This window comes from Orcinus orca, chromosome 13, assembly GCF_937001465.1.
Source record: "Orcinus orca chromosome 13, mOrcOrc1.1, whole genome shotgun sequence".
NCBI lineage: Eukaryota > Metazoa > Chordata > Mammalia > Artiodactyla > Delphinidae > Orcinus > Orcinus orca.
In genome coordinates, this window is record NC_064571.1 from 73,209,418 (window position 1) to 73,232,124 (window position 22,707).

The window sequence follows — 22,707 nt, forward strand, 5'->3', positions numbered from 1 at the left end:
GCTTCTGTGTGACACACACAATACTGGAAACAAAGAATACATGAATAAATTAGACAACATGCCTGCTCTCCCTGGAAGACAGACAACAAAACAAATCTACAAAACAACAGGAGGAGGGACCATGTAGCAAGAGATATATGGGGTTCAAACAGATACTAGTATACCAGTGTTCACTGCATCATTACTCACAATAGCCAAAAGGTGGAAACAACTCCAGTGTTCATCAACAGATGAAGGTATAAACAAAATGTGGTATATACGCATAATGGAATATTATACAATCATAAAAAGGAGTGAAGTTCTGACACATGCTACAACATGGATGAACCTTAAAAGCAATATGCTAAGTGAAATATGACAGACACAAAAGGATAAATATTGTAGGATTCCACTTATATGAAATGTCTAGAATAGGCAAATTCATAGAGACAGAAAATAAATTAGATGTTACCAGAGGTTTGCGGAAGGAGAGCTGGGAAGTTACTACTTAATGACTACAAAGTTTTGGTTGGGGTGATGAAAAAGGTTTAGAAATACATAGTGGTTATGGTTGCTCAACAGATAAATGTAATTAATGTCACTGAATTGTACACTCAAAAATGGTTAAAAAGCAAATTTTATGTTATATATATTTTACAACAGAAAAATTAAATTTTTTAAAAGATTTCCAAATTGGTAGACATTTGGGATGGGCCTTAAAGAACAGAGTTATCTAGGAAGAGAAGGAACGACACAGAATGAGGAAGAAGAATATTCTATGGAGGGAATTCCCTGGCGGTCCAGTCATTAGGACTCCACACCTTCACTGCCGAGGGGCCGAGTTCAATCCCTGGTCAGGGAACTAAGATCCCACAAGCCGCACAGCACAGCCAGAAAAAAAAATAAGAATACCTAGTGACTCCACAGAAGCCCCACTAACACGAAGGAACAAGTGAGTAGGAGGAAACTCTTATAAGGTATCTATAAAAGAGTCCTCACAAAGTATAGGAAGAGAGGAACTAAATTAAAGCAATCTCAGAGCTCTTTTAAGTTCAATCCTAAAGGCTAATGAGTGTTTTAATTGTTTTCTATATTTTCTAAATTTTTTTTTTTTTTTTTGGCGGTACGCAGGCCTCTCACTGTTGTGGCCTCTCCCGTTGCGGAGCATAGGCTCCAGACGCGCAGGCACAGTGGCCATGGCTCACGGGCCTAGCCGCTCCGCGGAATGTGGGATCCTCCCGGACCGGGGCACGAACCTGTGTCCCCTGCATCGGCAGGCAGACTTTCAACCACTGCGCCACCAGGGAAGCCCCCTAAAATTTTTATAATGACAATGTACTACATCTGAAATGGAAAAACAAAATTTAATTTTTGAGACACATTCTGCAGCCAATTCTTACCTTAATTATATAATTTTCTCTGTATAATATTGATTGAATAGCTGCATCAATATCTTCTTTAGCTAATGCCTAAAATGACAGAATGACATTTTGAAAATCAAATATTTGAAAATTAAATTATTAATACTACCTAGACTCATAATATTTTATGTGACATACATATCCCTGGGAAGTTCTCTATAAATCCAATTTTTCTACTTCAAATCATATCATCAGTACTTTTTAAAGAGGATTTGAATCTTTCTGCTCTCAGCTACAGTTCACTCTCGGGAAAAAATAACTCAGATCACAGACATTTTGAGTCCCAATATGGTCAAATGACTTCGCCCAGACACACATGGTAGGTAAAACCCATCTTTTTTCACATCCTATAAAGTGATACAATCAGGCCTCTATTTGAATTCATTTACTCTGAATGAATTCTATTTGAATTCATTTAGTCATTATAGCTATCAAATATTAATACTTTTTATGAACAAGCCACATTTTCAGTATTTTAAAGCAACACAATCTTCAGGAAATAGCTCATAAAATTAAATTTTTCCATTTTCATAACAAATTTTCCACAATTAAACATGTCAGAAAATGCAAGAGGTTGATTTCTAGCATACATGTGAATGTAATTAACATCACTGACTTACACACTTAAAAATAGTTAAAAAGAGTAAATTTTATGATATAATTTTTCCACAATGGAAAAAATGATTAATAATAAAAGAGTCCCAAAGTGGGCATTTGGGATGGGCCTTTGAAATCCTCTCATAATTACACAAAAATAAAATATTCTCAAATTAACTGTCATTGGAATTAGTTGTCTTCACTTCCACTACCCTTGTTTTCCAGAATAGATGAGTAAAATCTCAAAATCTAAGAACTAACCTTCCCCATTAACACACAAGGAAATTAAGGCTCAAGGGAGTTAAGCAACAACCAGAAGCCTAGAAAATCCTGCACTGAGCCCAGAATTCAAACTCAAATGTATCTAACTCTAAATTCATTTTCTTTGTCTTTCTGCCTCAGAGTTGCTATTCCTAGCAAATCTACTGCTGTCAAAACCAAGATGAGTACTGAAATATTAAAACCACCACCTGAAAACACTGGAGACTGACCCAGAGCAGGAAGAAACTAAAGGGTAGTCAACACTTGGAAAAAGAGAACAGCACTGGAAAAGTTTTCAGTTCTTTATGGACTTTTGTCTAACAGCAGGCCTGTCATAGCTAAACAAGGTAGCTCAAATGCAGACAGAAATACACAGTTTTACAGATTCAATAATTAGAAGACAGAGTTCAGGGCAACCATAGCAGCAGAAAAATGAAGAGGAGAAATACCTGAAAGGAGTAAGCCATAGACAGAATGCCACAAATTCTGCAGACCAAATCTCTGGCAGACCCTTGAACTACATAAGCACGAATCAGACTCCGTGGAGCCCAGCTAAAGCTAAAAAAGACTAAACAGTGATTTCACCTGCTGCCAACTGCAGGAGAGACAAAGTTCAGAGTTCGTGTTCAGCCAAGTTAACTGCCTGCTAAAACAAAAACTCAGTATTAATCACAGGAACATAACAGAATCCAGACCCTTTACAATGTATCTCTCATAACGTCCAAAATCACTAGACAAATAGGAAAACGTGACCCTTACACAGAAAGACAATCAACTGGAGACCAACTCTGAGATGGCCCATATGTTGGAATTAGCAGACAAGGATTCTAGGTCAACTATTATAGCTATGTTTAAGAAGTTATAGGAAAATATGCTCATAATGAATGAATAGAAAACCTCAGCAGAAAAATAGAGACTGAAAAATAACCAAGTGGAAAATACAGTTCTTAAATTTAAAAAACAAACAAACTTAAATGGGCTTAACAGCAGATTGAAGATGACATAAAAAGAGTCAGTGAACTTGAATTCAAATCATTAGAATTTATCCAATCTGGGAAACAGGAAGAAAAAAGACTGGAAAATGAATAGAGTTGTAGCAACTTATGAGACAATAGCAAAAGGTTCAACAAGTTGATAACTGGAGTCCTAGAAATGATAAATAAAAGAATGGAATAGGAGAAGAAAGAAAGTTAGGAAGGAAGATAGAATAAGAGGGAACAGATTTATCCTCCTACCTTAAAAAAAAAAAAGTTAAACAACAGTTCAAGACACTGGACATCAGGCTATGAAGGACAGTGGCCCCTGAGATACAGAACACAAGGTAAGCCTTAAAATAGCTCAATAGAGCCTGGAGAGAATTTCCAGACTGTGGCACAGAGAGGAGGAAATCAGGTGGAATCCACCTGTCTCCCTGAAATGAGCAGGGGAGCTGGGAGTCTGGGGAGGCCAGGGTAGCTACAGTTCATAGAGCACAGTACCAGAGGGAAGAAAGTCATACAGAGAAAGAGCTTTAGGGATCTGCAGAGAATTAGATCTGTAGAGGGTCCCCCTTGCGTCTTCAGGTGAATGCTGAACACTATATGCATGTGGAGAAACTACCCAAAGAAACACTGGGCAAAGAAGTACCTGAAAGGATTAGGGGAACAATCCCTAGAGGTCACACAACCCCAGGAGTTATTCCTCTTAACATCAGCCAGGGTGACAAACTTTATGGTGCATAAAACAGAGTTGAGTACTTAGAGGGGTTTTACAAAATAAGTACTAAAGCAAAATTGGCCATACACTAAATGATACTACAGTTCTGTCTAACAAAGCTTGGTGGCAAGACATGAAAAAAATCAGACTGTGTCCAAGTAACTTAACCGCATACCAGAACAAAGCTCAGCATATTTATTGGAAATCAAAGATATCCAGCACTCAACAAGGAAAAATTCACATCTGGCATCCAATTAAAAACATCACCAGGCATACAGGTCATGGAAGAAACCTAAATGTCCATCGACAGACGAATGGATAAAGAAGTTGTGGCACATATATACAATGGAATATTACTCAGCCATAAAAAGGAACAAAATTGAGTCATTTGCTGAGACGTGGATGGACTTAGAGACTGCCATACAGAGTGAAGTAAGTCAGAAAGAGAAAAACAAATATCGTATATTAACGCATGTATGTGGAACCTAGAAAAATGGTACAGATGAACCAGTTTGCAGGGCAGAGGTTGAGACACAGATGTAGAGAACAAACGTATGGACACCAAGGGGGGAAAACCGTGGTGGGGTGGGGATGGTGGTGTGCTGAATTGGACGATTGGGATTGACATGTATACACTGATGTGTATAAAACTGATGACTAATAAGAACCTGCAATATAAAAAAACAAACAAAAAAAAAACAACTAATACTAAACTTTCTTTGGGTTATTTGTATGGAAATATGTTTATATAAATGTTTCAGACATTACATGAAATTTCTAAAAATCTTATATGTTCTGGTATAATGTTATAAGTCATAATTCTAGTTATTACTTTAAAATGTATATCTCAGAAATTAAAAAAAAAAAAATCACCAGGCATATAAAGAAGCAGGAAAATTTGACTAATGAAAAGAATCAATCAAAACTACCCCAGAGGAGACTTCCTTGTGTTCCAGTGGCTAAGACTCCATGCTCCCAATGCAGGGGGCCTAAGTTTGATCCCTGCTCAGGGAACTAGATCCCACATGCCGCAACTAAGAGTTTGCAGGCCGCAACTAAAGATCCCACATGCTGCAACTAAGGATCCCACACCCAGCAACGAAGACCTGGTGCAGCCAAATAAATATTTTTTAAAAAAACTACCCCAGAAATGACACAGATGATATAATTATTAGACCAAGACATTAAAATAGTTCATAAGTGCAGGAAGCTAGACGAAACAGCAGACGTTTTGAGACACGGAAGATTTTTTAAAAGGCCCCCTAAAAACTTAAGGGATAAAAACCACAATGTCTGAAATGAAAAATACAACAGACAGGATTATCAACAGACTGGGTATTACAGAAGAAATGATTAGTAAAGTTAAAATCATAATAGAAGCTGTCCAAAATGAAATGCAGGGAGGAAAAGTATGAAAAAGTTTAACAGATAATCAGTGGGCTATGGGATAGCTTTAAGCAGGCGATTAAACATGTAATTTTATTTCCCAAAAGGAGAAGGGGTGGGGTAGAAAAAATATTTTAAGAAACGATGGCTGAAATTTTTCCAAATGTGTTGGGAACTATACGCTCACCAATACTAGAGGTTCAATGAACTCTAAGCAGTAGAGAAACTGGAACCTTCATACATTGCTGATGAGAATGTAAAATGGTACAGCCACTGTTGGAAACAGTAGGCAGCTCCTCAAAAAGTTAAACACAGAATTACCACATGACTTAGCAATTCCATTCCTAGGTTATATACCCAAGACAGCTGAAAACATATGTTCACACAAAAACTTGTATACAATGTTCACAGCAGCATTGTTCATAATAGTCAAAAACCAGAAAAAATCCAAATGCCCATCCACTGATGAATGGATAAATAAAATGTGGTATATCCATATACTGGAGTATCATTTGGCCATAAAAAAGAATGAAGTGCTGACACATGCTACAACATGGATGAACCATGAAAACAGTATGCTAAGTGGAAGAAGTCAGACACAAAGGACCACATACTACATGATTCCATTTGTATACAATGTCCAGAATAGACAAATCTAAGAGAAAGTAGATTAGCAGTTGCCAGAGAACAAGGGAGAAGGGAATGGACAAGGACTGCTAAACGGTATGAGTTTCCTTTTTGGGGTGATGAAAATGTTCTGGAATTAGAGAGGTGATGGTTATACAACCTTGTGGATATACTAAAAACGACTGAATTGTACACTTTAAGGTAGTGAATTTTAAATTAAAAAATGCACGGGCTTCCCTGGTGGCGCAGTGGTTGAGAGTCCACCTGCCAATGCAGGGGACACGGGTTCGTGCCCCGGTCCGGGAGGATTCCACATGCCACGGAGCGGCTGGGCCCAAGGGCCATGGCCGCTGAGCCTGCGCGTCCGGAGCCTGTGCTCCACAATGGGAGAGGCCACAACAGTGAGAGGCCCGAGTACCACAAAAAAAACAACGACAACAAAAAAAAAAACACACAATGAGGGACTTCCCTGATAGTCCAGTGGTAAAGAATCCGCCTTACAATGCAGGGGACGCAGGTTCGATCCCTAGTCGGGGAACTGGGATCCCACATGCCATAGGGCAACTAAGCTCGCGTGCCACAACTACTGAGCTTGCACACCTCAACTAGAGAGCCTGCGTGCCGCAAACTACAGAGCCCACGCACCCTGGAGCCTGCATGCCACAACTAGAGAAGAGAAAACTTGCATGCCACAACTAGAGAGAAGCCCGCGCACAACCACAAAGATCCCACATGCCTCAACAAAGATCCCACGAGCTGCAACTAGGACCCGACGCAGCCAAAAAATTTTTAATTTTTTTAAAACGCCACACAATGAAACGTGACTCTACATCTTTTGAAATGTGACTCTACATGTTTTAGAATGTCTCAAAAGACTACACCTACACACACACACACACACACACACACACACACACAGACTGTACCAAATGTTGGCTAGGATGTGAAACACTGGAACTCCCATACACTGCTAGTGGAAATATAAAATAATATAACTTTGGGCTTCCCTGGTGGCGCAGTGGTTGAGAGTCCGCCTGCCGATGCAGGAGACACGGGTTTGTGCCCCAGTCCAGGAAGATCCCACATGCCACAGAGCGGCTGGGTCCGTGAGCCATGGCCGCTGAGCCTGCGCATCCGGAGGCTGTGCTCCGCAACGGGAGAGGCCACAACAGTGAGAGGCCCACGCACCAGAAAAATAAATAAATAAATAAATAATATAATATAATATAACTTTGGAAAACAGTTGGCAGTTTCATAAAATATTAAATTCATTTACCATATGACCTAGGCATTCTACAACTAGATGTTTACCCAACAGTAATGAAAATATATACCCATATAAAGACATGTACATGAATGTTCCTAACAGCTTTATTTATAATAGCCAAAAACTGTAAACAACCCAAACGTCCAATGACAGAATAGACAAACTGGGGTATATAGCATTCAGCAAAAAAAAAAAAAAAAAAAAAAAAAAAGGAACTGAGTACTGAAACATGAAACAACATGGATGAATTGCAAATTATACTGACTGAAAGAAGCCTGACAAAAATAATACATAAGATTATATTTGTATAAAAAAATTTAAATGTAAAATAAACTATAGTGAGATTGGTTCAAGATCCGGAGTAGAAGGACGTGCTCTCACTCCCTCCTGAGAGAGCACCGGAATCACAACTGCTAAACAATCATCAACAGGAAGACACTGTAACTCACCAAAAAAGATACCCCACATCCAAAGACAAAGGAGAAGCCACAATGAGATGGTAGGAGGGGTGCAATCACAATAAAATCAAACCCCATATCTCCTGGGTGGGTGACTCACAAACTGGAGAACACTTATACCACAAGAGTCCACCCACTGAAGTGAAGGTTCTGAGCCCCACATCAGGCTTCCCAACCTGGGGATCCGGCAACAGAAGGAGGAATTCCTAAAGACTCAGACGTTGAAGGCTAGCGGGATTTGACTGCAGGACTTTGACAGGATTGGTGGAAACAGAGACTCCACTCTTGGAGGGCACACACAAAGTAGTGTGCACATCAAGACCCAGGGGAACGAGCAGTGACCCCATAGGAGACTGAACTAGAACTACCTGCTAGTGTTGGAGGGTCTCCTGCAGAGGCGGGGGTGGCTGTGTCTCACCGTGAGGACAAGGACAATGGCAGCAGAAGTTCTGGGAAGTACTCCTTGGCGTGAGCCCTCCCAGAGTCCATCATTAGCCCCACCAAAGAGCCCAGGTAGGCTCCAGTGTTGGGTTGCCTCAGGCCAAACAACCAATAGGGAGGGAACCCAGCCCCACCCATCAGCAGTCAGGTGGATTAAAGTTTTACTGAGCTCTGCCCACCAGAGCAACAGTCAGCTCTACCCACCACCAGTCCCTCCCATCAGGAAACTTGCACAAGCCTCTTAGATAACCTCATCCACCAGAGGGCAGACAGCAGAAGCAAGAACTACAATCCTGCAGCCTGTGGAACAAAAACCACATTCACAGAAAGACAGATAAGATGAAAAGGCAAAGGGCTATGTACCAGATGAAGGAACAAGACAAAACTCCAGAAAAACAACTAAATGAAGTGGAGATAGGCAACCTTCCAGAAAAAGAACTCAGAATAATGATAGTGAAGATGATCCAGGACCTCGGAAACAGAATGGAGGCAAAGATCGAGAAGATGCAAGAAATGTTTAACAAAGACCTAGAAGAATTAAAGAACAGAGAGAGATGAAAAATACAATAACTGAAATGAAAAATACATTAGAAGGAATCAATACCAGAATAACTGAGGCAGAAGAACGGATAAGTGACCTGGAAGACACAATGGTGGAATTCACTGCTGCAGAACAGAATACAGAAAAAAGAATGAAAAGAAATAAGGCCAGCCTAAGTGACCTCTGGGACAACATTAAAGGCAACAACATTCACATTATAGGGGTCCCAGAAGGAGAAGAGAGAGAGAAAGGACCTGAGAAAACATTTGAAGAGATTATAGTCGAAAACTTCCCAAACATGGGGAAGGAAATTGCCACCCAAGTCCAGAAAGCGTAGAGTCCCATACAGGATAAACCCAAGGAGAAACACACCGAGACACATAGCAATCAAATTGGCAAAAATTAAAGACAAAGAAAAATTATTGAAAGCAGCAAGGGAAAAACGACAAATAACATACAAGGGAACTCCCATAAGGTTAACAGCTGATTTCTCAGCAGAAACTCTACAAGCCAGAAGGGAGTGGCATGATATACTTAAAGTGATGAAAGGGAAGAAACTACAGCCAAGATTACTCTACCCGGCAAGATCTCATTTAGATTCGATGGAGAAATCAAAAGCTTTACAGACAAGCAAAAGTTAACAGGATTCAGCACCACCAAACCAGCTCTACAACAAATGCTAAAGGAACTTCTCTAAGTGGAAAACACAAGAGAAGAAAAGAACCTACAAAAACAAACCCAAAACAATTAAGAAAACAGTAAATAGGAACATACATATCAACAATTACCTTAAATGTGAATGAATTAAATGTTCCAACCAAAAGACACAGGCTTGCTGAATGGATACAAAAACAAGACCCATATATATGCTGTCTACAAGAGACCCACTTCAGACCTAGGGACACATACAGACTGAAAGTGAGGGGATGGAAAAAGATATTCCATGCAAATGGAAATCAAAAGAATGCTGGAGTAGCAATAGTTGTATCAGATAAAATAGACTTTAAAATAAAGAATGTTACAAGAGACAAGGAAGGACACTACACAATGATCAAGGGATCAATCCGAGAAGAAGATATAACAATTATAAATATATATGCACCCAACATAGGAGCACCTCAATATATAAGGCAACTGCTAACAGCTATAAAAGAGGAAATCGACAGTAACACAATAACAGTGGGGGACTTTAAAACCTCACACCAATGGACAGCTCATCCAAACAGAAAATTAATAAGGAAATACAAGCTTTAAATGACACAATAGGCCAGATAGATTTAATTGATATTTATAGGACATTCCATCCAAACACAGCAGATCACACTTTCTTCTCAAGTGCGCACAGAACATTCTCTAGGATAGATCACAACTTGGGTCACAAATCAAGCCCTAGTAAATTTAAGAAAATTGAAATCATATTAAGCATCTTTTCTGACCACAACGCTATGAGATTAGAAATCAATTACAGGAAAACAAATGTAAAAAACACAAACACAGGGAGGCTAAACAATACGTTACTAAATAACCAATAGATCACTGAAGAAATTAAAGGGGAAATCAAAAAATACCTAGAGACAAATGACAATGAAAACACAACGATCCAAAACCTATGGGATGCTGCAAAAGCAGTTCTAAGAGGGAAGTTTATAGCAATACAATCCTACCTCAAGAAACAACAAACATCTCAAATAAACCATCTAACCTTACACCTAAAGGAACTAGAGAAAGAAAAACAAATCCCAAGTTAGTAGAAGGAAAGAAATAATAAAGATCAGAGCTGAAATAAATGAAATAGAAACAAAGAAAACAATACCAAAGATCAATAAAACTAAAAGCTGGTTCTTTGAGAAGATAAACAAAATTGATAAACCATTAGCCAGACTCATCAAGAAAAAGAGGGAGAGGGCTTCCCTGGTGGCGCAGTGGTTGAGAGTCCGCCTGCCGATGCAGGGGACACGGTTCGTGCCCCGGTCTGGGAAGATCCCACATGCCACGGAGCGGCTAGGCCCGTGAGCCATGGCCACTGAGCCTACACGTCCGGAGCCTGTGCTCTGCAACGGGAGAGGCCACAACAGTGAGAGGCCTGTGTACCGCAAAAAAAAAAAGAAAAAGAAAAAGAGGGAGAGGACTCAAATCAATAAAATTAGAAATGAAAAAGGAGAAGTTACAACAGACACCGCAGAAATATAAACCATCCTAAGAGACTACTACAAGCAACTCTATGCCAATAAAATGGACAACCTGGAAAAAATGGACAAATTCTTAGAAAGGTATATCCTTCCAAGACAGAACCAGGAAGAAATAGAAAATATGAACAGACCAATCAGAAGTAATGAAATTGAAACCGTGATTAAAAATCTTCCAACAGGGCTTCCCTGGTGGCGCAGTGGTTGAGGGTCTGCCTGCCAACGCAGGGGACACGGGTTCGTGCCCCGGTCCAGGAGGATTCCCACGTGCCGCGGATTGGCTGGGCCCGTGAGCCATGGCCGCTGAGCCTGCGCGTCTGGAGCCTGTGCTCCACAACAGGAGAGGCCACGGCAGTGAGAGGCCCGTGTACAGCAAAAAAAAAAAAAAAATCTTCCAACAAACGAAAGTCCAGGACCAGATGGCTTCACAGGTGAATTCTATCAAACATTTAGAGAAGAGTTAACAGCCATCCTTCTCAAATTCTTCCAAAAAACTGCAAAGAAACACTCCCAAACTCATTCTATGAGGCCACCATCACCCTGATACCAAAACCAGACAAAAATACCACAAAAAAAGAAAATTACAGACCAATATCACTCATGAATATAGATGCAAAAACCCTCAACAAAGTATTAGCAAACAGAATTCAACAACACATTAAAAGGATCATACACCATGATCAAGTGGGATTTATCCCAGGGATGCAAGGATTCTTCAATATACGTGAATCAATCAATGTGATACACCATATTAACAAATTGAAGAATAAAAACCATATGATCATCTCAATAGATGCAGAAAAAGCTTTTGACAAAATTCAACACCTATTTACGATAAAAAACTCTCCAGAAAGTGGGCACAGAGGGAAACTACCTCAACATAATTAAGGCCATATACGACAAACCCACAGCAAACATCATTCTCAACGGTGAAAAACTGAAAGCATTTCCTCTAAGATCAGGACGAAGACAAGGATGTCCACTCTCATCACTATTATTCAACACAGTCTTGGAAGTCCTAGCCACAGCAATCAGAGAAGAAAAAGAAATAAAAGGAATACAAATTGGAAAAGAGGAAGTAAAACTGTCACTGTTTGCAGATGACATGATACTATATATAGAGAATCCTAAAGATGCCACCAGGAAACTACTAGAGCTAATCAACACCATGTGGTAAAGTTGCAGGATACACAATTAATGCACAGAAATCTCCTGCATTCCTATACACTAATGATGAAAAATCTGCAAGAGAAATTAAGGAAACACTCCCATTTACCATTGCAACAAAAAGAATAAAACACCGAAAAATAAACCTACCTAGGGAGACAAAAGACCTGTATGCAGAAAACTGTAAGACACTGATGAAAGAAATTAAAGATGATACAAACAGATGGAGCGATATACCATGTTCTTAGACTGGAAGAATCAATGTTGTGAAAATGACTATACTACCCAAAGCAATCTACAGATTCAATGCAATCCTTATCAAATTACCAATGGCATTTTTTACAGAACTAGAATAAAAAAATCTTAAAATTTGTATGGAGACACAAAAGACCCCGAATAGCCAAAGTGGTCTTGAGGGAAAAAAACAGAGCTGACTTCAGACTATACTACAAAGCTACACTAATCAAGACACTATGGTACTGGCACAAAAACAGAAATACAGATCAATGGAACAGGATAGAAAGCCCAGAGATAAACCCACACACCTATGGTCAACTAATCTATGACAAAGGAGGCAAGGATATACAATGGAGAAAAGACAGTCTCTTCAATAAGTGGTGCTGGAAAACTGGACAGCTACATGTAAAAGAATGAAATTAGAACACTCTGTAACACCATACACAAAAATAAACTCAAAATGGATTAGAGACCTAAATGTAAGACTGGACACTATAAAACTCTTAGAGGAAAACATAGGAAGAACACTCTTTGACAGAAATCGCAGCAAGATCTTTTTTGATCTAGCTCCTAGAATAATGGAAATAAAAACAAGAATAAACAAATGGGACCTAATGAAACTTAAAAGCTTTTCCACAGCAAAGGAAGATGAAAAGACAACACTCAGAATGCGAGAAAATATTTGCAAACAAATCAACGGACAAAGGATTAATCTCCAAAATACCTAAACAGCTCATGCAGCTCAATATTAAGAAAACAAACAACCCAGGGCTTCCCTGGTGGCACAGTGGTTGAGAGTCCGCCTGCTGATGCAGGGGACACAGGTTTGTGCCCCGGTCCTGGAGGATCCCACATGCCGCGGAGCAGCTAGGCTCGTGAGCCATGGCCGCTGAGCCTGCGCATCCGGAGCCTGTGCTCCGCAACGGAAGAGGCCACAACAGTGAGAGGCCCGCGTACAGCCAAAAAAAAAAAGAAAACAAACAACCCAATCCAAAAATGGGCAGAAGACCTAAATAGACATTTCTCTAAAGAAGACATACAGATGGCCAAGAAGCACATGAAAAGCTGCTCAACCTCACTAATTATTAGAGAAATGCAAATCAAAACTACAATGAGGTATCACCTCACACCAGTTAGAATGGGCATCATCAGAAAATCTACAAGCAACAAATGCTGGGAAGGGCGTGGAGAAAAGGGAACCCTCTTGCACTGTTGGTGGGAATGTAAATTGATAAAGCCACTATGGAGAACAGTATGGAGGTTCCTTAAAAAACTAAAAATAGAATTACCACATGACCCACCAATCCCACTACTGGGTATATACCCAAAGAAAACCATAATTCATAAAGACACATGCACCCCAATGGTCACTGCAGCACTATTTACAATAGCCAGGACATGGAAGCAACCTAAATGCCCAGAAACAGACGAATGGATAAAGAAGATGTGGTACATATATACAATGGAATATTACTCAGCCACAAAAAGGAACAAAATTGAGTCATTTGTAGAGACGTGGAGGGATCTAGAGACTGTCATACAGAGTGAAGTAAGTCAGAAAGAGACAAACAAATATCGTATATTAACACATATATGTGGAACCTAGAAAAACGGTACAGATGAACCGGTTTGCAGGTCAGAAATAGAGACACAGATGTAGAGAACAAACGTATGGACACCAAGGGGGGGAAAGTGTTGGGGGGTGATAGTGGTGGGATGAATTGGGAGATTGGGATTGACATGTATATGCTAATATGTATAAAATGGATAATTAATAACCTGCTGTATAAAAAAATTCAAAAAAAAATTAATAAAAATAAAATTTAAGAAAAATAAAATAAACTATAGTGATAGAAAGCAGGCAGGGAGGGGGCACTCACAAAGGGACACAATGAGGAAACTTTGGAGGTACTGAATATGTTCACTGTCTCAACTGTGGTGATGGTTTCATGTGTGAATACATAGCTAGGAATTTATCAAACTGTACACTTTCAATATATGCAGTTTATTGTATATCAAGTATACCTTAATAAAGCTGTGTAGAAAAAAAGAATCTAAAAAAACAAAACCACAACATATATAAATTTGGATGATGCAGTTAAAGCTTCAGAAGAAACTTCGTAACTCTGTTATACTAGAAAAGGTATATAACCCATGTTAAACTAGAAAATGGAGAGCAAAGTAAACACAAGGTTAATAGAAAGAAAGGGATAATAAAGAATAGAATAGAAAACACAGAGAATAATATATTTAGCACAGGCCACTTGTCAGTGCAACCACCCAAGTATAAACTTCAGAATGCCACTACTACTGTACCTCCATGAAGGAAAGTGGCTGGGGCTCCAGCCATTCGTTTGAGCTCTTGAGCCTGGTAAGTCTGTCAGTTATCACATCACTGTCTGAACTTTTCATTGTGTTCACAAATAACAGAGCCCCTAGAAAAACTAAAAAATCAGCTTACTTAGTAACGAGAATTCAGATTTATTCTCTTCTATTTGATTAATAATCACTATTCGTGGCCGTGAACGGACGTGGAACGGATTCTGAACTTTAGACACCCACACTTTCCCTAAGGAGAGGGGCCTTCACCCAGGATTCTGCTGGTGTCTTCCGAGCCAGCCTCCTTTAAGCAGGGGAGCTCTCTCCAGACCCACCCGCTGTCCCCTCGAATCCCAGGCTTCCCACAACGTGGCCCAATGGAGCCGGTGTGGCAATTCTCAGCCTGGCCTCTAGGAGTCGCATCTGCAGTTTTCGGAGTGGGCAGAGTTGCAGCCTTCTGACTCCTGAAGCACACCCAGGATGGGCTTCTCACAGAAGGAAGGAAGGGCTTTTGAACACAATTAGCTTGTCTTCAAGCTCTGAGAGTCCCAAACCGCCACCCCCAGCCCCGTCCAGCCCCGTCCAGCCCGTGCCTGAGGGAGAAGCACCCACGATCCCGCCCCTTCCCTCCTACCCCGCTGGCAAGGTGCGTGTGGCCTCCGCCCGGCCTGGAGGAAAAGCTGCAGGCCGCGACAGGTACCTCAGCTCCCCTCCCTCGACTGGCAGGGCCTTCGGTTCTCTGGCACCACGACAGGGCCGGGCCCGACAGCCCACGGCGCCTGAGTCGTCAGCTGCTGCGGGAGAGTGAGCCCGTCCCACCTGAAGTCCAGTCAGCTCGAGCCCGTCGCCTCGGTAGATTAAGAACTTTTCGTGTCCAGAGATTCGGTCGAGGCACCCCGCGACCCCTCCGCCGCGGCGGACAAGGAGTCCGCGCGCCGCCGAGGCGGCCGGTGGACTCCGAATGCCGCAGGACCGCCCGGTCCGGAGACTCGGCCGCTGCGTCCCTGAGTCCCGCGCAAATGCGCTACCGCAGACCAGCCTGGCTGAGAAGAAACCAGAAAAGTCGTAGCTCCGGCGCCCAACGGCTGGTCGTGGTCTGCGGTCGGGGCCGTAGCGCTTCTCGGTGACGGGCAGCTGCCGCAGCCAATAGCTGGGCTCGTCGCCCTCTCGCCCCGCCTCCCCCCGCGTCCGTTTCCATGCGCTTCAAGCCAGCTTTTGGTTGAGTGTTGGGCTCCTTCCCGAGAGCAAGGGGGCTTTTCCTGGTCAGGCCCGCCGCGATCCCCCAAACCCTCTGCCCCTCCTGTGCGTGTCCGCAGCCAACCAGACTGGACATTAACACACCCTCCCTCGACATTCCTTGGAATGACGAGTGTTTGTGGAGTTTGTCCCGATGAGGAGGGCCCAAGAAGACTTGGGAACCTGTGCGGAAAATGTCGCTTTAGGTTCCTTAAGGTGTTTTTAGTCCCCTGGGGTATTGATCAGTGTCCATAGTTGGTGCTGATGTTGGTCAGTGGGAAAGGAACGTGAGGACTCATGACCAGTATATCTCATTTAGTCTTGTTTACTTCAGTAGTTCTCCATTTCGTCAGGTTTTTAATTTTTTTAGTTTTAATCCTAGGTGATTCTGATGCAAACTATTGACACAGATAGAAAATTACGAGCTGTGATTTTCCAAACTCATAACCCTCTCTGTGAACTGATTTTCTATGATTCTGTTTTCCTCTTGAGTATTGGTGGGCACTGGATGATGGAACTCCATTTTCACCCTTCATCTTTTCAAAGTGCACATGCTGATATTAAAGCTGTCCAGGGTGTCTTAGGGACATTTGTATTCACAGGGCTTTTAAAAGCTAGCCAGAGCAGATGGTTTCAACTGCAGTTCCCTTTTTCAGGGCTGAGGGAGCATGAGCCATTTGCAGAACTTACTGTTAGATACACTCCTGGGAACGAAGCATGTAGACAGTGCAGCCCTCATCAAACTCCAGGAGCCGAGCCTATGTGTAGCATCACCTGGATTTAGTGTAAGAAAAAAACAGCCTTGGGCATAAGAGTTTAAATCTTTTTCTGTAAAGGCCATAGACTGTACATAAAAGAATGGAAGTGACTATGTTCCAATAAAACTTTATGAACACTGAAATTTGAATTTCATGTAATTTTTACATATCACAAAATATTATTATTTTGATTTTTTTTTCAACTACTTAAAAATGTAAAAACCATTCTTCATTTGCAGGCTTACAAAAACTGGTAGTGGTACAAATTTGGCCAGTCCACCATAGGTTGCCAACTTCTAGTCTATTTAACCTCTGCAGGTAATGCCCAGTGATGTCCGAACACTTGTGGATGGATTTGCCAAGAACCCTTTGAAAACCAGAAGAGAAGGATTGTATTTCAAGGAGAAGGACTACAAATGTGTCCGGGCAGATGACTATTCTCTTTATGCTAAGAGTGTGAGTGTTCAAGATTTGAAGACAACTTTGTAAAAACCTTAAGAAAAGAATTTGACTCCAGTTTTCAGTTCCTCTCCTGATACTATCTTTAAAACAGACTAAGCCTGTTACTGCAATGGCAATGTTTGAGATAGCAGTCTAGTGCCAGGAAGGCACATGTAAAAGAAAGTACTAACAGAGAGCCTAGTTCTGAGAAATGTTCATTCCAGAATTTATCAACTGAACCTTGCCTGAACTGTCTCTTTCCACTGTAATTATTCCTCATACTCTACATTCTCCTTCTTTAAAAAACAAAGTGATATTACTCTTGTGCTTAAAACGTCTGTTGGTTCACTGTTGCCTATAAGGAATTAAGGGGATGACAGTCATATTTCTGTATGCCCTATATGATGGGTTAGGCACACTTCACCCACATTATAAAATAAGTAGCCTCATTTACAGATGAGGAAACTGAGGCTTAACCAGGTTAAATAACTCTTCCATAGTCATACAGCAGAAAATGGAGGTGCTGGGATTCAAGCCCAGAGCTATCTAATTCCAAAATGTATTTCCTTTCCGTGACATCTGTTGTTCTCACTGGGATAGGGGTATATTACAATCAATTCAGGAGCTTTTTTCAGAATACACATGCTGTTATTACAACAGTCTAAAACTTTTTGACAACTAAATTAGTGAAAAAGAGTGGAGAGTCCAAAAAAAACATAATGAATATGGAAGTCAGGAAATGGTGAAAAATGTGGCTGGCGCGTAACTTCTTGTCCTGTAACTAGAACCAAGAGAAGGGCATTCTGTTTTATTTTTATCCAGGAAAATACTGGTGTGGTTGTTGTGAAGACCCGTCTGTATCTTCTGGTGGCAACTTACACTGAGGGCATGTATCCTAGTGTCTGTGTGGAAGCCACAGAGAAATTGGGTAAGTTTGCTCCCAATGCCTGTCTTTGTTCCCTGTGGTAGTCAAGTCTTCTGACTGCAAGTAACCCAATCAAACCAGCTAGGGTAGAAAGGAGGAATTTATTGGAAGGGTACCAGGGTTACTTATATAACCGGTGAAAGGACAGAGTGCAGCTGAGCCACAAGGAAAATGGATTCCAGGGACTGGAACACTGCTAGCACTCTACTCTAGTCTCTCCTCCTAAGAGGGTCAGCTTTGTTCCATCCCATTGCAGACTGCCTCCTTTCCTAGTGGTGTCATGGTCAAGCCTTGCATCCTATCTCTTAATTTCTTTTAGAACCCTGATCTGACAAGTCTTAGATCATATAATTTACCTTTATATCAGTCAGCTGGGGTTAGGAGGTGGGAAAGGCAGGGTTAAAAAGCAGAGATGTAGTTGCTGGGGGCCATCCTCTATACAAGGATTTTCTACAGAAAAATAAATTACTGTGAGCCAGGCTTATTGGTGTCTGCTGCATTCCCCTTCCATGTCTCTACATTTTAAAATAAAGATCTAATGTAGAACTAACTGGGAAATTATATCTATGAGAGTTGAGCTTAATAAACGATAAATTGTATCTGTGTTTAGATTTTTTAATCTAAATTTAAATTTCTTTTTTTTAGCAGTTTTAGTAGTCACTTTTAAAAAAAATATTTATTTATTTGGCTGTGCCAGGTCTTAGTTGCAGCAGGCAGGCTCCTTAGTTGTGGCATGCAAACTCTTAGTTGCAGAATGCATGTGGGATCTAGTTCCCTGACCAGGGATCGAACCCAGGCCCCCTGCATTGGGAGCACAGAGTCTTATCCACTGTGCCACCAGGGAAGTCACCTAAATTTAAATTTCTAAAAAAAAGTTTTTGTTGGAGTTGCTTGAACACTCCTTTGAGATAGGAGAATCCTCCATCTACTTCTGCTAGTGAGGAAAGCAGCCAACCTTTCATTCTTTCAACGAATTCTCAGTGATGACCTACATGTATGTGCACTGCACTATCCTAATAAACTAGGAAATCAAAGCTGGTTAAGATAGTCTCTGCTTTCCATGCCTCTATACGATACTGCTGCCCTAATCTGCCTGAAATATCTTCCCTTTCTGTCCCTGCCCTTTCACATCCAGTTGGCAAATTCCTAATTATCATTGAAAACCCAAATCAGATCTTGGGCTTCTCTCTACTGTGCTATGTATTTTATGCATACTTTATTATTACTGACATTAGAGTCCTTTGTTTACCTTGATTGTGAGCCCCTAGAAGGCAAAAATTTCGTCTTAATCCAGTCCCTAAAACAGTGTCTAATGATGAGTAGGAAATTAATGCATGTTTGATGAACAAATAAATGAATGACCTCTGCCTAGCAGAATCTGGGAGGGCTCCAGACAGCGGAATTTTTTTTTTTTTGATTAATTTTTATTGGAGTATAGTTGCTTTACAATGTTGTGTTGGTTTCTACTGTACAGCAAAGTGAATCAGCTATACGTATACATATATCCCATCTTTTTTGGATTTCCTTCCCATTTAGGTCACCACAGAGCATTAAGTAGAGTTCCCTGTGCCATACAGTAGGTTCTCATTAGTTATCTATTTTATACATAGTATCAATGGTGTATATATGTCAATCCCAATCTCCCAATTCCTCCCACCCGCTCCTTTCCCCCTTCGTATCCATAGTTTGTTCTCTACATCTGTGTCTCTATTTCTGCTTTGCAAATAAGATCATCTACACCATTTTTCAGACAGCTGAATCTTAAAGGATTAATTGAGAAATTAACTACCATCACAGAAACTACACACACACAAAATGTATATAAGTACAGACCTTCACAGTTGTCATAAATAGTTCCCTGGCATGGATTGTCATAAACCATGCTACATGGCTGGCAATGAGGTATTCTAGGAGCAAATAGGACTGAGTGTAGGCAAGACACAACTTAGGAAGCACCTAACAGGAGGGGTGATTTCCAGCATGGGAGGAACAGGCAATTACAACCACCGAGGATCTTTCCTGAGCAGGTGTCAGGATGTAAGGGAGGTTCAGTTTCAGTAGGGTAGGGCAGGAGCAGGAGGACAGAATGGAGACTTGTATATCTGGGCTAATTATCGAATTAAAGCTATCCAGAAAACGAAGCCAGGAAAATGAGCAATTAGGCTCTAAAGAGGCCAGACGCTATCCTATCAGCTGTGGCCCAGGGCTAATTCCCCAGGTATCCTGTGGAGAAGACCAGAGAAGTTGCCTGCCCACTGTAATGTAGATTCTGTGGCTGGCACCGAAGAGTGCTTAGGGCCACAAGAGACTCCAAAGAATGTGTGTTATTTAGAAGGACAGGGCTGACATCATTCCACTAAGATCTCACTACTCTGGGAAGGGATCGGCTATCCTGGAAGTGATTGAATGCTCATGAGGGATGGATGAGGCTGATATCCACTCAGGAGCCAGTTACTTATCTCATGTCTCAATTTTTTTTTTTTTTGGCTGCGCCCACATCGCTGGCGGGTTTTGCAACCAGGGATTGAACCTGGGCCACCGCAGTGAAAGCGCTGAGTCCTAATCACTGGACCTCCAGGGAATTCCCTCATATCTCATTACTTCTATTTCCTTGACTTGTTTTTCTTTTAATTATATTTTTCTCTTTCAAAAATTATGCATGACAATTATAGAAAATTTGGGAAATAAAGAACTATTACAATTTTTTATTATGAAAGATTCTAGGAGCATTGTGTGTGTGTATATATATAGATACACAAACATATATCTCCCCTAATAGACAATGAACTCCTTGAAGTCAGGGATTGGGTCTTAACTATCCAGTCATCCTTGTATCTCCAAGTACTTAGCACAGTGCCTAGCACGGGGTAGTTACGAACATTTATGGAATAAATGAATCATATTGTGATAATGTACTGTTCATAAGTAATAACTATATTCTGTTTTCTTTCAGGAGAATATCTAAGAAGAAAAGGAAATTAAGTCATCAGAGGACTATGAAAGACAGCTTTTATGATTTTAGAAGAAAAGTATAGATCCTAAAGAAAAAGTAATGCCTTATATTGTGGTTGAAAAATACTAGGCAGAAGATACTGAAAAGGAAGAATGAGTTAAGGAAGCAATTTTTCTTATTTCAAGAGATCCTCTTCTTTAATTGGAATTACTTAGTCCACTTTATTTGTTCCTTTTTTTTTTTTTTTTTAGTGTTGGTCATTGGCATGAATGTGAGGCATTTCACAGGGCATATGATAGTTTCACAGGGCATTTCTGTTGGGAGAGTCCTCCATGAGTCTCTGTATTCCCACACATCTTGCTGGGTATGCCAAGAATACAAGGCCCTAACCATTTCAGGGTTATGTTGCAGGAAGCAACCTTGAAAAATGAAGTGATGTCTCCCTTCAGAACCAAGGGCAAGCTTGCTTACTGCTTGCTCTGAAAGAGGTAGATTACCTGAATTCAGTGTTCCTGTCCTAGAGTGCAGCTCACTGCATGTGTGGCATCTATCTGGTCCACATCACCCCGGTGGGACCTGGGGAAAAGGGGAACCAATGTAAAGACCACCCAACAACAGGCCACTCGTCAAGGTATCTGAGGGACACTCCGCACTCCCCACCATCTGCAGGCATCTGATTTTGTTGAGCACTGGAAAGGTCTTCCCAAAAATCAACTCAAAAAGATTTCTGACTCCACCTCCCTCACTTCCTCCTAGTCCACACAACTTAGTGGGGTCAATGAATACAGCCTTCCCCAGAAAGGGTTCATCTCCTCTTGGTCACCTCCTGGGTGATGATCAGAATGATGAGGGTAGAGAGTATATATAAACCTATTTTGAAAATTCAGGATTCTACCCTGATCATTCCTGGCCATGGTGCATCTTTCTTTCTCCTAATAGCAACCCCAAGCCAGTCTGTTTGTACAGCCTCCAAGTGTCCCTAGGGAGGGAATACCATAGGCCACTGGCATTTCTTGACATTATCATGCAGTTTTCTGAATTCCAGAAGCATGCTATCTGAGGCAAAGTGTCTTTCGTTAATGTTTATAAAATTCTCCCACTTTCAGGTTTTGTATAACAGCCTTTCAAGGAGCTTACCTCCAATACAATTCCTTTTCTGAGCTTGGGTGCCAAGAACTACAGATTTGTTCTGGGTGGTCAAGCTGACCACTAGTCCGTTCATTCATTTATCTGTTCAGCTGCTTGATTCTTTTCTGAGTTAGAGGTAAAAGTACATTTAAAATTTACTTATTTAGCATTCGTTGAGTAGCCTACTGTGTGCTAGGTACTGCTGATACAAAAGTAAATAATATATACACCCCACCGCAGATAGGATTACAATTTAGTGAAGAAAATTTATAAATGAGTCACATTACCATGTGATAAACGCTGTAACAGACAGAAAAAAAGAACTGTAAAGCACAAAGCCTAAAGCAATCAACTGTGCATTCAGGAGCCTGAAAATGCATTTGAAGTGAATCTGGAAGAATAAGTAAGTACAGAAGAGAGCAAAAAGCATTCCAGGTCTAAGGAATAGCATATGCAAGTTCCTGTTGTGTGAAAAGAATGGTGAGAGGTTCAGTGTGGCTGGAAAATAGTATGTATGAGAGAATGATAAATGAAACTGGGAAGATGGATGGGACCAAAGGAGAAAAGGCTACTTTCTTCAGGGTAACTCAAAGGACATAAAGCAGTGCTGTGGTATAAACAGTACTTATATGAAACTTTTATAATTTTGATTGCAAAAGTAATATACACTCATAAAAACACTTG

At 40.9% G+C, this 22,707-nt stretch overlaps 2 protein-coding genes across 7 annotated transcripts in view; one reads left to right on the plus strand and one right to left on the minus strand.

Annotated features, from left to right (window-relative positions):
- FAM228B (family with sequence similarity 228 member B) overlaps nt 1-15,125 on the minus strand; it is a 28,571-nt gene extending 13,446 nt beyond the window's left edge. Inside the window, exons 1-3 of one of the 2 annotated variants that reach the window (XM_004268086.3) lie at nt 14,918-15,122; nt 14,580-14,707; nt 1,380-1,448 (exon numbers count right to left, since the gene is read on the minus strand). In XM_004268086.3, coding sequence (XP_004268134.3) covers nt 1,380-1,448; nt 14,580-14,707; nt 14,918-15,005 — 285 coding nt within the window. In that variant the 5' untranslated portion in view covers nt 15,006-15,122. Of the gene's footprint in view, nt 1-1,379; nt 1,449-14,579; nt 14,708-14,917 lie in introns of both variants that reach the window. The other variant, XM_049695691.1, reaches the window with a different exon arrangement.
- Nucleotides 15,126-15,642: 517 nt separating this feature from the next.
- Nucleotides 15,643-21,102, plus strand: PFN4 (profilin family member 4). 5 transcript variants are annotated; one of them, XM_049695692.1, is made up of 5 exons: nt 15,643-15,884; nt 16,475-16,603; nt 16,895-17,032; nt 17,840-17,945; nt 20,896-21,102. In XM_049695692.1, the coding sequence occupies exons 2-5, from the start codon at nt 16,487-16,489 to the stop codon at nt 20,922-20,924; spliced, it is 390 nt and encodes a 129-aa protein (XP_049551649.1). In that variant the 5' UTR covers nt 15,643-15,884; nt 16,475-16,486; the 3' UTR covers nt 20,925-21,102. The 5 variants fall into 5 exon arrangements, with proteins under 5 accessions (XP_049551649.1, XP_049551650.1, XP_049551652.1 ...); XM_049695693.1 differs by having other exon boundaries at nt 15,643-15,844; XM_049695694.1 differs by lacking the exon at nt 15,643-15,884 and adding an exon at nt 15,978-16,034.
- The last annotated feature ends 1,605 nt before the right edge of the window (nt 21,103-22,707 follow it).

Excerpts from the sequence above, each read along its gene's own strand:
- PFN4 (XM_049695692.1), top strand. The coding sequence starts at position 16,487 with ATGAGCCATTTGCAGAACTTACTGTTAGATACACTCCTGGGAACGAAG. Across the intron at positions 16,604-16,894 it reads TAGCATCACCTGGATTTAGT|GTAATGCCCAGTGATGTCCG; the intron begins GTAAGAAAAAAA and ends TAACCTCTGCAG. Across the intron at positions 17,946-20,895 it reads GGAAGCCACAGAGAAATTGG|GAGAATATCTAAGAAGAAAA; the intron begins GTAAGTTTGCTC and ends GTTTTCTTTCAG.